This window comes from Oncorhynchus kisutch, unplaced genomic scaffold (genome assembly GCF_002021735.2).
Source record: "Oncorhynchus kisutch isolate 150728-3 unplaced genomic scaffold, Okis_V2 Okis04b-Okis11a_hom, whole genome shotgun sequence".
Classification (NCBI taxonomy): Eukaryota; Metazoa; Chordata; class Actinopteri; order Salmoniformes; family Salmonidae; genus Oncorhynchus; species Oncorhynchus kisutch.
This window is the reverse complement of record NW_022261981.1, coordinates 12,362,247-12,379,901: the sequence shown is the minus strand read 5'-3', so window position 1 is coordinate 12,379,901 and position 17,655 is coordinate 12,362,247. Positions and strand designations below refer to the sequence as shown.

Sequence of the window (17,655 nt, the reverse complement as noted above, 5' to 3'; positions counted from 1 at the left end):
CCCTACCCTGTCCTGACTCCCCACACCCCCACCCTCTCCTGACTCCCCACACCCCCACCCTCTCCTGACTCCCCCCCACCCCCACCCTCTCCTGACTCCCCCCCACCCCCACCCTCTCCTGACTCCCCACACCCCCACCCTCTCCTGACTCCCCCCACCCCCACCCTCTCCTGACTCCCCACACCCCCACCCTCTCCTGACTCCCCCCACCCCCACCCTCCCCACCCTCTCCTGACTCCCCCCACCCCCACCCTCTCCTGACTCCCCCCACCCCCACCCTCTCCTGACTCCCCCCACCCCCACCCTCTCCTGACTCCCCACACCCCCACCCTCTCCTGACTCCCCACACCCCCACCCTCTCCTGACTCCCCACACCCCCACCCTCTCCTGACTCCCCACACCCCCACCCTCTCCTGACTCCCCACACCCCCACCTGACTCCCCACACCCCACCCTCTCCTGACTCCCCACACCCCCACCCTCTCCTGACTCCCCACACCCCCACCCTCTCCTGACTCCCCCCACCCCCACCCTCTCCTGACTCCCCACACCCCCACCCTCTCCTGACTCTCCCCACCCCACCCTCTCCTGACTCCCCCCACCCCCACCCTCTCCTGACTCCCCCCACCCCCACCCTCTCCTGACTCCCCCCACCCCCACCCTCTCCTGTTGTGACAGCACCTCCAACTGCACATACGTCATGCAAACCTACAAATCAAATGTCTTCCCTCTTTATTGGACAGAGGAGCCCTTTAGGCAGCGCATGAGAGAGACACATCGAGGTTTTAATGGAAGATGTGTGTTACATAGGCTACTAGTGATAATATATTACATTATCCTAGTAGGTCACAGGCTACTAGTGATAATATATTACATTATCCTAGTAGGTTACATAGACTACTAGTGGTAATATATTACATTATCCTAGTAGGTCACAGGCTACTAGTGATAATATATTACATTATCCTAGTAGGTCACAGGCTACTAGTGATAATATATTACATTATCCTAGTAGGTCACAGGCTACTGGTGATAATATATTACATTATCCTAGTAGGTCACAGGCTACTAGTGATAATATATTACATTATCCTAATAGGTCACAGGCTACCAGTGATAATATATTGCATTATCATAGTAGGTCACAGGCTACTAGTGATAATATATTGCATTATCCTAGTAGGTCACAGGCTACTAGTGATCATATATTACATTATCCTAATAGGTCACAGGCTACTAGTGATAATATATTACATGATCATCGTAGGTTACATAGGCTACTAGTGATAATATATTACATTATCCTCGTAGGTCACAGGCTACTAGTGATCATATATTACATTATCCTAGTAGGTTACATAGGCTACTAGTGATAATATATTACATTATCCTAATAGGTCACAGGCTACCAGTGATAATATATTACATTATCCTAGTAGGTCACAGGCTACTAGTGATAGTATATTACATTATCCTAGTAGGTCACAGGCTACTAGTGATAATATATTACATTATCCTAGCAGGTTACATAGACTACTAGTGATAATATATTACATTATCCTCGTAGGTCACAGGCTACTAGTGATAATATATTGCATTATCCTAGTAGGCCACAGGCTACTAGTGATCATATATTACATTATCCTAATAGGTCACATGCTACTAGTGATAATATATTACATTATCCTAGTAGGTTACATAGGCTACTAGTGATAATATATTACATTATCCTAGTAGGTCACAGGCTACCTGTGATAATATATTGCATTATCATAGTAGGTCACAGGCTACTAGTGATAATATATTGCATTATCCTAGTAGGTCACAGGCTACTAGTGATCATATGTTACATTATCCTAATAGGTCACAGGCTACTAGTGATAATATATTACATGATCATAGTAGGTTACATAGGCTACTAGTAATAATATATTACATTATCCTCGTAGGTCACAGGCTACTAGTGATCATATATTACATTATCCTAGTAGGTTACATAGGCTACTAGTGATAATATATTACATTATCCTAATAGGTCACAGGCTACCAGTGATAATATATTACATTATCATAGTAGGTCACAGGCTACTAGTGATAATATATTACATTATCCTAGTAGGTCACCGGCTACTAGTGATCATATATTACATTATCCTAATAGGTCACAGGTTACTAGTGATAATATATTACATTATCCTAGTAGGTTACATAGGCTACTAGTGATAATATATTACATTATCCTAGTAGGTCACAGGCTACTAGTGATAATATATTACATTATCCTAGTAGGTCACAGGCTACTAGTGATAATATATTACATTATCCTAGTAGGTTACATATACTACTAGTGATAATATATTACATTATCCTAGCAGGTCACAGGCTACTAGTGATAATATATTACATTATCCTAGTAGGTCACAGACTACTAGTGATAATATATTACATTATCCTAATAGGTCACAGGCTACTAGTGATAATATATTACATTATCCTAGTAGGTCACAGGCTACTAGTGATAATATATTACATGATCATAGTAGGTTACATAGGCTACTAGTAATAATATATTACATTATCCTAGTAGGTCACAGGCTACCAGTGATAATATATTGCATTATCATAGTAGGTCACAGGCTACTAGTGATAATATATTGCATTATCCTAGTAGGTCACAGGCTACTAGTGATCATATATTACATTATCCTAATAGGTCACAGGCTACTAGTGATAATATATTACATTATCCTAATAGGTCACATGCTACTAGTGATAATATATTACATGATCATAGTAGGTTACATAGGCTACTAGTGATAATATATTACATTATCCTAATAGGTCACAGGCTACCAGTGATAATATATTACATTATCATAGTAGGTCACAGGCTACTAGTGATAATATATTACATTATCCTAGTAGGTCACAGGCTACTAGTGATCATATATTACATTATCCTAATAGGTCACAGGCTACCAGTGATAATATATTGCATTATCATAGTAGGTCACAGGCTACTAGTGATAATATATTGCATTATCCTCGTAGGTCACAGGCTACTAGTGATCATATATTACATTATCCTAGTAGGTTACATAGGCTACTAGTGATAATATATTACATTATCCTAGTAGGTTACAGGCAACTGGTGATAATATATTACATTATCCTAGTAGGTTACATAGGCTACTAGTGATAATATATTACATTATCCTAGTAGGTCACAGGCTACTGGTGATAACATATTACATTATCCTAGTAGGTTACATAGAATACTAGCGACAATATATTACATTATCCTAGTAGGTCACACGCTACTGGTGATAATATTAAGTAGAAGGATCCAATTAAAAAATGTATTCCAACAAGTGGGAAGCCATTTTATCTCTTGACCCAATTAGACTGTTACCGCTTTATTTGATTTGTGTGATTGACCGACAGCGGGAGATAATAACTGTTCCTCTGTAATGCTGCTTGGTGTTCGTTCATGCCCGGTCCCGGTCCCCTATCTCGTTATTTGATGGACAGTGAACTTGGCGAGGTTGGTGCGCGGGAGTTCACCGAGATGTCAGGGTCCGTGGTGTAGGGCACTGGCAGGTCAGCGTCAGCGCTTGGGAATGAGGAGAGATCCCCCTCCCGGCGTTGCAGAGCCTCTCCGGCCTCCAGCTAATCGCTGACGATGCGCCCCCCGACACAGACCTCATCTCTCTCAATCTCTTTCTCTGTTTCTCTCTCACACGCAGACAGAGAGGCGCGCGCGTAATAGCTATGCATTTTGTGGGACGGGAAGCACGAAAAACATCACCGGTGGCCATTTAAGTCAATATCCTGGTCTATCTAAAGGAAATATATGATTCGTCACAGGTCAGATGGTGGTTTTATAGGCTATTAAAAAGGCATGTATTAAAGACCACCTGGATATAAGAGTTAAATGATGTGTCCATATGGACTGAATATACAGTGAGTGATGTACTCTTGAACTTCAGCTGACACCAGTGTGGACTAGAGTAAGGACATCATATCACGGAACTATTTCACACAATGTTCTTATTCCCGGGGGGGGGGGATAACCTATATGCCCTCAAACGTGCAGTAAGATAATGTCATAATACACGTTCTTCGGTGTCTTGGATAGGCTATGTGGTTGAATTCTTAATCAATAAATGTGCATTTAAACGCCTGAGAATATCCGGATATTTATGGGCTATTTCTCCTCAAGCTATTAGCATGGATTACTCCATACATAGTGAGGAGGTGAACTGCAGGGCAACGCTTCAGCACATCGGTGCGACCCGACAGAGAGAGAGAGAGAATGGGGGGGGGGGGGGGGGGGGAATCTCGAACGTGTCGCTGTAAAATGTGGAGCCACGCCTTCTCCTGCTTGACTGGCTGAGTCGCCTGTCCGCTCCATGTTGTCATAAACAAAGTGATTCCAAATACACTGGGTTGGTCCAGCGGTGTTTACATGTTTAGCCTCCCAGTAACCTTGTTAACACTAAGACATTTTGTTTTATTTCCCACCAACTGACCCAAGTTTGAACCCACTGCAAGCAAGATATCATTTTTATAACAGAGGCCCTTCCACAGATACAGACAGAGCAGCGTCACCGACTGCAGAGGGAAACGGTAGTCAAGACAGACAACAGGTTAAAGTCTCATTCTAGATTAGACAAGTTTAACCAGGGTGCGCACTACGTCACTGAACATCTCCAACTCTCAAAATAAAAACTTATCAGTTTAGTCTCCAAACAACTGTCATTAATTCGTATAGCCTAATAAAATACAATATAAACAACTTGGTTATTCCAACTAAATGCTGGATTAAATCTTTCAGACGATTGTTTAATGATTTAATTTGACCACATTCAGCTTTAATGCATGAGTCGAACAAAGCAAAGACGTGTGTTGGAATTTAAAGGGGAATTTAAAGGGGGATTAAGGAAATTATTTAAATTCGGAACCAACAGCGCTAATTGAAATGTGTTGAAAGCAGTTCAATTAAGACCCGCCCCGGGCATTACATGCAGAACTCATCACATGTAATGAGGCTAAACTGCGGAATATTTGCAACAAAGAACCTTGGATGGTTCCTATTGTTAGAGGGACTTAACACCTTTTCAGAGTTAAACCCCTGATTGTGCGTCTCCAACAGGAGGTGGTATTAAAATGCGCATGTAACAAATGGGGTTTTGGAGAAGCTGCTACTCCGTGGGCGGAGCGAGATGACACAACAATTAAAGATGAACTTTGTGTGAACTAATTTCTGTCGCCAAGCCAAGGTAACAGGAGGCCGAGACCTGGGGGAAAGGGTATAAAAAGGCCGTAGAAAACACCCAGACTTTCAGTAGCAAACAAACTCTTGCTCCACCTAAAAGTCCTCACACGTTTATAGTTGGTTTGGTTACACGACTCGTTACGCGCACTAGTACAATGGCTTTGAACACGTTGGTGGCGACCCTTTTGTGCACGATTGTGCTTCCAATCTTTCTCTTTTTAATCGCGGTGAAGTTATGGGAGGTTTATTTGATCCGTGGTCGGGATCCCAGCTGTCGAGCCCCCCTCCCTCCTGGGTCCATGGGCTTACCTTTCATTGGCGAGACGCTCCATCTCCTTCTCCAGGTAATTATAACACTTTTTTCAAACTTAGTAATAGTAATATTGTATAATATTAACCTGTTGGTGTATATGTTTTCCGTTGATAATAAACAAACCATTTTTATTTATTCATTTTATTGCAGAGGAGAAAGTTCCTGCGGATGAAACGGCAGAAGTATGGATGCATTTACAGAACGCATCTCTTTGGCAACCCCACGGTGCGCGTCATGGGAGCGAACAACGTCAGACAGATTCTGCTGGGTGAACATAAACTTGTCGCCGTGCAGTGGCCCGCTTCCGTCAGAACTATTTTGGGATCGGACACGCTCTCCAATATGCACGGGACCCAGCACAAAAACAAGAAAAAGGTGCGTAGATGGTTTTAAAAAATGTTTTGGCATGAATACAATTTTTAAAATAGCAAATTCAATGTAGGGTTTTACGCATAGATGTTTGGCTAAAATCTGCACTTATTTAAAGTTCTTTTAATGTCCCTCCCGTCTTAACGAAAAGTTGCTCCTGTATTTTAGGCTATAATGAGAGCGTTTTCCCGGGATGCCTTGGAACACTACATCCCGGTGATCCAGGAGGAGGTGAGGAGCGCCGTGAGGGAATGGCTCGAGAAGGACTCCTACGTTCTAGTCTACCCCGAGATGAAGCGCCTCATGTTCCGCATCGCCATGAGGATCCTCCTGGGCTTCGACCCGGACCAGATCAAGACCGACGAGCAGGAGCTGGTGGAGGCTTTCGAAGAGATGATCAAGAACCTTTTCTCCCTTCCGGTCGATGTCCCCTTCAGCGGCTTGTACCGGGTAATTAGCGGTGCACTCAATTCTATGACATTTTTAAACAATGTATTCAGAATATTGTCAGGGCCTAAATTAATGTTAAAAAAAATACACATCTTTTATCTACAGGGATTGAAAGCCCGAAATTTAATCCACTCCAAAATCGAGGAAAATATCCAGAAGAAAATAGACAGTGGTAAAGAGGTGAAACACAGAGACGCGCTACAACAGCTGATAGACATCAGTAGGAACAGTGACGAGCCGTTCAGCATGCAGGTAATACTCTATTCTATACATGTATCCCCATCTTCAACAACAGAGACGTTGGGGGCGGCAGGTAGCTGAGTGGTTAGAGAGGAGGGGCGGCAGGTAGCCTAGTGGTTAGAGGTGGGGGGCGGCGGGGTTAGAGTGGAGGGGCGGCAGGTCGCCGAGTGGTTAGAGTGGAGGGCCGGCAGGTAGTGGCTAGAGCGTTGGGGGCGGCAGGTAGCCTAGTGGCTAGAGCGTTGGGGGCGGCGGGTAGCCTAGTGGCTAGAGCGTTGGGGGCGGCGGGTAGCCTAGTGGCTAGAGCGTTGGGGGCGGCGGGTAGCCTAGTGGCTAGAGCGTTGGGGCCGGCAGGGCGGCCTAGTGGCCAGAGCGTAGGGCCGGCAGGGCGGCCTAGTGGCCAGAGCGTAGGGCCGGCAGGGCGGCCTAGTGGCCAGAGCGTAGGGCCGGCAGGGCGGCCTAGTGGCCAGAGCGTAGGGCCGGCAGGGCGGCCTAGTGGCCAGAGCGTAGGGCCGGCAGGGCGGCCTAGTGGCCAGAGCGTAGGGCCGGCAGGGCGGCCTAGTGGGCCAGTAACCAAATAAGAATTTGTTCTTAACTGACTTGCCTAGATAAATTAAGGTTAAGTAAAACACATGTTTTTTAAACCGTGCATTTATCAAGTTATTTTTCATGCATAAATAAACAGATGATAGATGGACATTTAAACCAGCTGTGGTGTTATAAGAATCTTTGCTCAGTGAGTAAAACAAAATAATTCTATCTGAAGGCAATTAAGGAGTCAGCCACAGAGCTTTTATTTGGAGGCCATGAGACCACTGCTAGTACAGCCACCTCACTGGTCATGTTCCTGGGACTCAATCCCGACACGCTCAACAAACTCAGACAAGAACTGCACCAGCAGGTAAGAACCTGTTATTTATAGCCGGGAATCATCAATTCAGTCAATCAATATTCATCCAGTCATTTACTAGGACATTAATAACGTCCTTTAGATCTCATTGGCTTATGGAATGATTGTGAAATAATACTCTGTCACCGCTCTCTCTCTATCTCGCTTTCTGTGTCTCGCTTTCTGTGTCTCGCTCTCTCTCGCTTTCTGTGTCTCGCTTTCTGTGTCTCGCTCTCTCTCGCTTTCTGTGTCTCGCTCTCTCTCGCTTTCTGTGTCTCGCTCTCTGTCTCGCTCTGTCTCGCTCTCTCGCTTTCTGTGTCTCGCTCTCTCGCTTTCTGTGTCTCGCTCTCTCTCGCTTTCTGTGTCTCGCTCTCTCTCGCTTTCTGTGTCTCGCTCTCTCTCGCTTTCTGTGTCTCGCTCTCTCTCGCTTTCTGTGTCTCGCTTTCTGTGTCTCGCTCTCTCTCGCTTTCTGTGTCTCGCTTTCTGTGTCTCGCTCTCTCTCGCTTTCTGTGTCTCGCTTTCTGTGTCTCGCTCTCTCTCGCTTTCTGTGTCTCGCTTTCTGTGTCTCGCTCTCTCTCGCTTTCTGTGTCTCGCTCTCTCTCGCTTTCTGTGTCTCGCTCTCTCGCTTTCTGTGTCTCGCTCTCTCGCTTTCTGTGTCTCGCTCTCTCTCGCTTTCTGTGTCTCGCTCGCTCTCGCTTTCTGTGTCTCGCTCTCTGTCTCGCTCTCTCTCGCTTTCTGTGTCTCGCTCTCTGTCTCGCTCTCTCTCGCTTTCTGTGTCTCGCTCTCTCTCGCTTTCTGTGTCTCGCTCTCTCTCGCTTTCTGTGTCTCGCTCTCTCTCGCTTTCTGTGTCTCGCTCTCTCTCGCTTTCTGTGTCTCGCTCTCTCTCGCTTTCTGTGTCTCGCTCTCTCTCGCTTTCTGTGTCTCGCTCTCTCTCGCTTTCTGTGTCTCGCTCTCTCTCGCTTTCTGTGTCTCGCTCTCTCTCGCTTTCTGTGTCTCGCTCTCTCTCGCTTTCTGTGTCTCGCTCTCTCTCGCTTTCTGTGTCTCGCTCTCTCTCGCTTTCTGTGTCTCGCTCTCTCTCGCTTTCTGTGTCTCGCTCTCTCTCGCTTTCTGTGTCTCGCTCTCTCTCGCTTTCTGTGTCTCGCTCTCTCTCGCTTTCTGTGTCTCGCTCTCTCTCGCTTTCTGTGTCTCGCTCTCTCTCGCTTTCTGTGTCTCGCTCTCTCTCGCTTTCTGTGTCTCGCTCTCTCTCGCTTTCTGTGTCTCGCTCTCTCTCGCTTTCTGTGTCTCGCTCTCTCTCGCTTTCTGTGTCTCGCTCTCTCTCGCTTTCTGTGTCTCGCTCTCTCTCGCTTTCTGTGTCTCGCTCTCTCTGTGTCTCTCGCTTTCTGTGTCTCTCTCTCTCTCTCTGTGTCTCTGTCAGGAGGAACTAGGTGTGGATCTGCTGGGGCAGAATGTGAACATTGAGGTGTTGGAACAGTTAAAGTATACAGGCTGTGTCATCAAAGAGACCTTGAGGATAAACCCACCTGTACCTGGAGGCTTCAGAGTGGTGCTGAAGACCTTCCAGCTCAATGTAAGTCCTTTTTGTTACAGATTTGAATACAATACTAACCTGTCTATTTGATGGGATGGTGACTGTGAAACTCCAGACCAGTTGTCTAACAGTGATGTTCTATGTTTCCAGGGTTACCAGATCCCCAAAGGCTGGACCATGATCTACAGTATCTGTGACACCCACGACGTGGCCGACGTGTTCCCCAACAAAGAGGAGTTCAACCCGGAGCGTTTCATGGACAAATCTTCTGAGGACTCCTCGCGCTTCAACTACATCCCGTTCGGAGGCGGCTCCAGGATGTGTGTCGGAAAAGAGTTTGCCAAGGTTCTCCTGAAGATATTCCTGGTAGAGCTGACACTGCAATGTGACTGGACTCTATCGAACGGCCCCCCGACCATGAAGACCGGCCCTACGGTCTACCCCGTTGACAACCTGCCCACTGTGTTCAGGAGTTACAGCCGTACCTAGTGACAAACACGCCTCCATATTAAAGCTATGAAATTGTAAATATAAAATATTGTAATGAGTTTTAGATTAAATGATTCATACTTGATATGTGAAAATACATAGTTGTGTATATCTTCTGTTTTATAGAAACAAACGACACTCTCTCATTCCATTATTTATATTACACGTTGTTGTATGGGTTTTATTTAATAAAAACATGTTTTGGAAGTAAAAAACAACATTTATTGACATGACATTTAGACCTGGTATTGAGAACACGTTGCGTCACAATTTCAGACTAAATCTAAACCAACATAACCTCGACGTTTCCATTTCCCTCACGGTCAGGAGACTGTCTAGTCAGGGTCAGGAGACTGTCTAGTCAGGGTCAGGAGACTGTCTAGTCAGGGTCAGGAGACTGTCTAGTCAGGGTCAGGAGACTGTCTAGTCAGGGTCAGGAGACTGTCTAGTCAGGGTCAGGAGACTGTCTAGTCAGGAGACTGCTTCTACCTCCAAGCCATTAGACTGCTGAACAGTTCATCAAATGGCCACCCAGACTGATGAACAGCTCATCAAATGGCCACCCAGACTGATGAACAGCTCATCAAATGGCCACCCAGACTGATGAACAGCTCATCAAATGGCCACCCAGACTGATGAGCAGCTCATCAAATGGCCACCCAGACTGAACAGTTCATCAAATGGCCACCCAGACTGATGAACAGCTCATCAAATGGCCACCCAGACTGATGAACAGCTCATCAAATGGCCACCCAAACTGATGAACAGCTCATCAAATGGCCACCCAGACTGATGAGCAGCTCATCAAATGGCCACCCAGACTGAACAGTTCATCAAATGGCCACCCAGACTGATGAACAGCTCATCAAATGGCCACCCAGACTGCTGAACAGTTCATCAAATGGCCACCCAGACTGCTGAACAGTTCATTAAATGGCCACCCAGACTGATGAACAGCTCATCAAATGGCCACCCAGACTGATGAACAGCTCATCAAATGGCCACCCAGACTGATGAACAGCTCATCAAATGGCCACCCAGACTGATGAACAGCTCATCAAATGGCCACCCAGACTGCTGAACAGCTCATCAAATGGCCAGTCATCCACACTGACTCTGTACCGGTACCCCCTGTATATAGCCTCCACATTGACTCTGTACCGGTACCCCCTGTATATAGCCTCCACATTGACTCTGTACCGGTACCCCCCTGTATATAACCTCCACATTGACTCTGTACCGGTACCCCCTGTATATAGCCTCCACATTGACTCTGTACCGGTACCCCCTGTATATAGCCTCCACATTGACTCTGTACCGGTACCCCCTGTATATAGCCTCCACATTGACTCTGTACCGGTACCTCCTGTATATAGCCTCCACATTGACTCTGTACCAGTACCTCCTGTATATAGCCTCCACATTGACTCTGTACCAGTACCTCCTGTATATAGCCTCCACATTGACTCTGTACCGGTACCTCCTGTATATAGCCTCCACATTGACTCTGTACCAGTACCTCCTGTATATAGCCTCCACATTGACTCTGTACCGGTACCTCCTGTATATAGCCTCCACATTGACTCAGTACCGGTACCCCCTGTATATAGCCTCCACATTGACTCTGTACCAGTACCCCCCCTGTATATAGCCTCCACATTGACTCTGTACCGGTACCTCCTGTATATAGCCTCCACATTGACTCTGTACCGGTACCCCCTGTATATAGCCTCCACATTGACTCTGTACCGGTACCCCCTGTATATAGCCTCCACATTGATTCTGTACCGGTACCCCCTGTATATAGCCTCCACATTGACTCTGTACCAGTACCCCCTGTATATAGCCTCCACATTGACTCTGTACCGGTACCCCCTGTATATAGCCTCCACATTGACTCTGTACCGGTACCCCCTGTATATAGCCTCCACATTGACTCTGTACCGGTACCCCCTGTATATAGCCTCCACATTGACTCTGTTCCAGTACCCCCTGTATATAGCCTCCACATTGACTCTGTACCGGTACCTCCTGTATATAGCCTCCACATTGACTCTGTTCCAGTACCCCCTGTATATAGCCTCCACATTGACTCTGTACCGGTACCCCCTGTATATAGCCTCGTTATTGTTATTTTATTGTGTTACTTTTTTTCTTACTTTAATTTATTCATTTAGCATTGATTCATTTAATATATTTTTTTTTACTTACTTAAAAAAGCATCTGCATTGTTGGCTAAGGGTTGTAAGCATTTCACAGTAAGGTATTCAGCGACTAGATTGGATTTGATATCAGACCCCCCCCCCCCCCCCCCCGGCCAATCATCTCAGGGCCCCAGCTCTCATTGGGATGGCCCATTGGCAGTTCATTGCTGTTATTCATAATCAGAGAGGCTTTTCTCAGGTCCCAACAGGTCACACAGAGTTCAGTGATCTGGGGAAGCAGGCTTGACTGCCTTAAAGAGACAGGAAGCAGGCCGCTTTAAAGAGACAGGAAACAGGCTTGACTGCCTTAAAGAGACAGGAAGCAGGCCGCTTTAAAGAGACAGGAAGCAGGCTTGACTGCCTTAAAGAGACAGGAAGCAGGCCGCTTTAAAGAGACAGGAAGCAGGCTTGACTGCCTTAAAGAGACAGGAAGCAGGCCCGCTTTAAAGAGACAGGAAGCAGGCTTGACTGCCTTAAAGAGCCAGGAAGCAGGCTTGACTGCCTTAAAGAGACAGGAAGCAGGCCGCTTTAAAGAGACAGGAAGCAGGCTTGACTGCCTTAAAGAGACAGGAAGCAGGCTTGACTGCCTTAAAGAGACAGGAAGCAGGCCGCCTTAAAGAGACAGGAAGCAGGCTTGACTGCCTTAAAGAGACAGGAAGCAGGCTTGACTGCCTTAAAGAGACAGGAAGCAGGCCGCCTTAAAGAGACAGGAAGCAGGCTGCCTTAAAGAGACAGGAAGCAGGCCGCCTTAAAGAGACAGGAAGCAGGCTTGACTGCCTTAAAGAGACAGGAAGCAGGCCGCCTTAAAGAGACAGGAAGCAGGCCGCCTTAAAGAGACAGGAAGCAGCTAGAGTTGAACATATTCTGTTGCTGTTTGAACGAGCATCACTTTGTGACATCATACTGAATGACGCTGTATAAAAAGACCGAATGCAAAACAGAAAGAAGGCATTTTGTTGAGTAGGAAAAGGATTTACAGTAGCAGCTAGCGGGTCAGGCTTAGGGATGGAAGTAGAGAGTGACGCTGGAGCCCGAGATGTCTACTTCACTAAACATCATATTAGCTTTCAAACTCCACCACAGTTGATATGACAATGACTCTATATACAGCTGATAATGGTTCTGAATGAGAGAGATGACTGGTATATTCCAGAATGTCTGAGTTCATCGCAACATACTCTGGTAAAGTGTAAAATACCTTGAAAACGGAAATGTATTGAAGTAGATACTGGAGCAAATGAAATTGATAGTGTCTTTGTTCATCATATTGAATATAGTCATTGTCCTTTATGTATCTGCAGTATTTGACAAGAAATAAGCTTGAGGAGTCGCCCTGATGGGAAGGCCCCACCCCGACACAGTTCAACTCCTGTCTCTCTTCACAGTCACCCTGATGGGAAGGCCTCACCCCGACACAGTTCAACTCCTGTCTCTTCACAGTCGCCCTGATGGGAAGGCCTCACCCCGACACAGTTCAACTCCTGTTTCTCTTTACAGTCACCCTGATGGGAAGGCCTCACCCCGACACAGTTCAACTCCTGTTTCTCTTCACAGTCACCCTGATGGGAAGGCCTCACCCCAATACAGTTCAACTCCTGTCTCTCTTCACAGTCGCCCTGATGGGAAGGCCTCACCCCGACACAGTTCAACTCCTGTTTCTCTTCACAGTCGCCCTGATGGGAAGGCCTCACCCCGACACAGTTCAACTCCTGTTTCTCTTCACAGTCACCCTGATGGGAAGGCCCCACCCCGACACAGTTCAACTCCTGTCTCTTCACAGTCACCCTGATGGGAAGGCCCTGTCTCTTCACAGTCACCCTGATGGGAAGGCCCCACCCTGACACAGTTCAACTCCTGTCTCTCTTCACAGTCACCCTGATGGGAAGGCCTCACCCCGACACAGTTCAACTCCTGTCTCTTCACAGTCACCCTGATGGGAAGGCCCTGTCTCTTCACAGTCACCCTGATGGGAAGGCCCCACCCCGACACAGTTCAACTCCTGTCTCTTCACAGTCACCCTGATGTGAAGGCCCTGTCTCTTCACAGTCACCCTGATGGGAAGGCCCCACCCCGACACAGTTCAACTCCTGTCTCTCTTCACAGTCACCCTGATGGGAAGGCCTCACCCCGACACAGTTCAACTCCTGTCTCTCTTCACAGTCACCCTGATGGGAAGGCCCCACTCCGGCACAGTTCAACTCCTGTCTCTCTTCACAGTCACCCTGATGGGAAGGCCTCACTCCGACACAGGTCAACTCCTGTCTCTTCACAGTCACCCTGATGGGAAGGCCTCACCCCGACACAGTTCAACTCCTGTCTCTCTTCACAGTCACCCTGATGGGAAGGCCTCACCCCGACACAGTTCAACTCCTGTCTCTTCACAGTCACCCTGATGGGAAGGCCCTGTCTCTTCACAGTCACCCTGATGGGAAGGCCCCACTCCGACACAGTTCAACTCCTGTCTCTCTTCACAATCACCCTGATGGGAAGGCCTCACTCCGACACAGTTCAACTCCTGTCTCTTCACAGTCACCCTGATGGGAAGGCCTCACTCCGACACAGTTCAACTCCTGTCTCTCTTCACAGTCACCCTGATGGGAAGGCCTCACTCCGACACAGTTCAAGTCCTGTCTCTTCACAGTCACCCTGATGGGAAGGCCCCACCCCAACACAGTTCAACTCCTGTCTCTCTTCACAGTCGCCCTAATGGGAAGGCCCCACTCCGACACAGTTCAACTCCTGTCTCTCTTCACAGTCACCCTGATGGGAAGGCCCCACTCCGACACAGTTCAACTCCTGTTTCTCTTCACAGTCACCCTGATGGGAAGGCCCTGTCTCTTCACAGTCACCCTGATGGGAAGGCCCCACCCTGACACAGTTCAACTCCTGTCTCTCTTCACAGTCACCCTGATGGGAAGGCCTCACCCCGACACAGTTCAACTCCTGTCTCTTCACAGTCACCCTGATGGGAAGGCCCTGTCTCTTCACAGTCACCCTGATGGGAAGGCCCCACCCCGACACAGTTCAACTCCTGTCTCTTCACAGTCACCCTGATGTGAAGGCCCTGTCTCTTCACAGTCACCCTGATGGGAAGGCCCCACCCCGACACAGTTCAACTCCTGTCTCTCTTCACAGTCACCCTGATGGGAAGGCCTCACCCCGACACAGTTCAACTCCTGTCTCTCTTCACAGTCGCCCTGATGGGAAGGCCCCACCCCAATACAGTTCAACTCCTGTCTCTCTTCACAGTCACCCTGATGGGAAGGCCTCACCCCGACACAGTTCAACTCCTGTTTCTCTTTACAGTCACCCTGATGGGTAGGCCTCACCCCGACACAGTTCAACTCCTGTCTCTTCACAGTCACCCTGATGGGAAGGCCTCACCCCGACACAGTTCAACTCCTGTTTCTCTTCACAGTCACCCTGATGGGAAGGCCTCACCCCGACACAGTTCAACTCCTGTCTCTTCACAGTCACCCTGATGGGAAGGCCTCACCCCGACACAGTTCAACTCCTGTCTCTCTTCACAGTCACCCTGATGGGAAGGCCTCACCCCAATACAGTTCAACTCCTGTCTCTCTTCACAGTCGCCCTGATGGGAAGGCCTCACCCCGACACAGTTCAACTCCTGTTTCTCTTCACAGTCGCCCTGATGGGAAGGCCTCACCCCAATACAGTTCAACTCCTGTCTCTCTTCACAGTCGCCCTGATGGGAAGGCCTCACCCCGACACAGTTCAACTCCTGTTTCTCTTCACAGTCACCCTGATGGGAAGGCCCCACCCCGACACAGTTCAACTCCTGTCTCTTCACAGTCACCCTGATGGGAAGGCCCTGTCTCTTCACAGTCACCCTGATGGGAAGGCCCCACCCTGACACAGTTCAACTCCTGTCTCTCTTCACAGTCACCCTGATGGGAAGGCCTCACCCCGACACAGTTCAACTCCTGTCTCTTCACAGTCACCCTGATGGGAAGGCCCTGTCTCTTCACAGTCACCCTGATGGGAAGGCCCCACCCCGACACAGTTCAACTCCTGTCTCTTCACAGTCACCCTGATGTGAAGGCCCTGTCTCTTCACAGTCACCCTGATGGGAAGGCCCCACCCCGACACAGTTCAACTCCTGTCTCTCTTCACAGTCACCCTGATGGGAAGGCCTCACCCCGACACAGTTCAACTCCTGTCTCTCTTCACAGTCACCCTGATGGGAAGGCCCCACTCCGGCACAGTTCAACTCCTGTCTCTCTTCACAGTCACCCTGATGGGAAGGCCTCACTCCGACACAGGTCAACTCCTGTCTCTTCACAGTCACCCTGATGGGAAGGCCTCACCCCGACACAGTTCAACTCCTGTCTCTCTTCACAGTCACCCTGATGGGAAGGCCTCACCCCGACACAGTTCAACTCCTGTCTCTTCACAGTCACCCTGATGGGAAGGCCCTGTCTCTTCACAGTCACCCTGATGGGAAGGCCCCACTCCGACACAGTTCAACTCCTGTCTCTCTTCACAATCACCCTGATGGGAAGGCCTCACTCCGACACAGTTCAACTCCTGTCTCTTCACAGTCACCCTGATGGGAAGGCCTCACTCCGACACAGTTCAACTCCTGTCTCTCTTCACAGTCACCCTGATGGGAAGGCCTCACTCCGACACAGTTCAAGTCCTGTCTCTTCACAGTCACCCTGATGGGAAGGCCCCACCCCAACACAGTTCAACTCCTGTCTCTCTTCACAGTCGCCCTAATGGGAAGGCCCCACTCCGACACAGTTCAACTCCTGTCTCTCTTCACAGTCACCCTGATGGGAAGGCCCCACTCCGACACAGTTCAACTCCTGTTTCTCTTCACAGTCACCCTGATGGGAAGGCCCTGTCTCTTCACAGTCACCCTGATGGGAAGGCCCCACCCTGACACAGTTCAACTCCTGTCTCTCTTCACAGTCACCCTGATGGGAAGGCCTCACCCCGACACAGTTCAACTCCTGTCTCTTCACAGTCACCCTGATGGGAAGGCCCTGTCTCTTCACAGTCACCCTGATGGGAAGGCCCCACCCCGACACAGTTCAACTCCTGTCTCTTCACAGTCACCCTGATGTGAAGGCCCTGTCTCTTCACAGTCACCCTGATGGGAAGGCCCCACCCCGACACAGTTCAACTCCTGTCTCTCTTCACAGTCACCCTGATGGGAAGGCCTCACCCCGACACAGTTCAACTCCTGTCTCTCTTCACAGTCACCCTGATGGGAAGGCCTCACCCCGACACAGTTCAACTCCTGTCTCTTCACAGTCACCCTGATGGGAAGGCCCTGTCTCTTCACAGTCACCCTGATGGGAAGGCCCCACCCCGTCACAGTTCAACTCCTGTCTCTCTTCACAGTCACCCTGATGGGAAGGCCCCACTCCGACACAGTTCAACTTCTGTCTCTCTTCACAATCACCCTGATGGGAAGGCCTCACTCCGACACAGTTCAACTCCTGTCTCTTCACAGTCACCCTGATGGGAAGGCCTCACTCCGACACAGTTCAACTCCTGTCTCTCTTCACAGTCACCCTGATGGGAAGGCCTCACTCCGACACAGTTCAAGTCCTGTCTCTTCACAGTCACCCTGATGGGAAGGCCCCACCCCAACACAGTTCAACTCCTGTCTCTCTTCACAGTCGCCCTAATGGGAAGGCCCCACTCCGACACAGTTCAACTCCTGTCTCTCTTCACAGTCACCCTGATGGGAAGGCCCCACTCTGACACAGTTCAACTCCTGTCTCTCTTCACAGTCACCCTGATGGGAAGGCCCCACTCTGACACAGTTCAACTCCTGTCTCTCTTCACAGTCACCCTGATGGGAAGGCCCCACTCTGACACAGTTCAACTCCTGTCTCTCTTCACACCCTGCAGGACCTGAAGCAAG

At 48.6% G+C, this 17,655-nt stretch overlaps 1 protein-coding gene across 2 annotated transcripts; it reads left to right on the top strand.

The window, feature by feature from the left end:
* The first annotated feature begins 5,007 nt into the window (after positions 1 to 5,007).
* On the top strand, positions 5,008 to 9,647 carry LOC109885008 (cytochrome P450 26A1-like). 2 transcript variants are annotated; one of them, XM_031813201.1, is made up of 7 exons: positions 5,008 to 5,621; positions 5,741 to 5,965; positions 6,128 to 6,409; positions 6,515 to 6,661; positions 7,413 to 7,547; positions 8,950 to 9,102; positions 9,214 to 9,647. In XM_031813201.1, exons 1-7 carry the CDS (start codon positions 5,433 to 5,435, stop codon positions 9,550 to 9,552), a joined length of 1,470 nt encoding a protein of 489 aa, XP_031669061.1. In that variant the 5' UTR covers positions 5,008 to 5,432; the 3' UTR covers positions 9,553 to 9,647. The 2 variants fall into 2 exon arrangements, with proteins under 2 accessions (XP_031669061.1, XP_031669060.1); XM_031813200.1 differs by having other exon boundaries at positions 5,025 to 5,621; positions 8,953 to 9,102.
* The last annotated feature ends 8,008 nt before the right edge of the window (positions 9,648 to 17,655 follow it).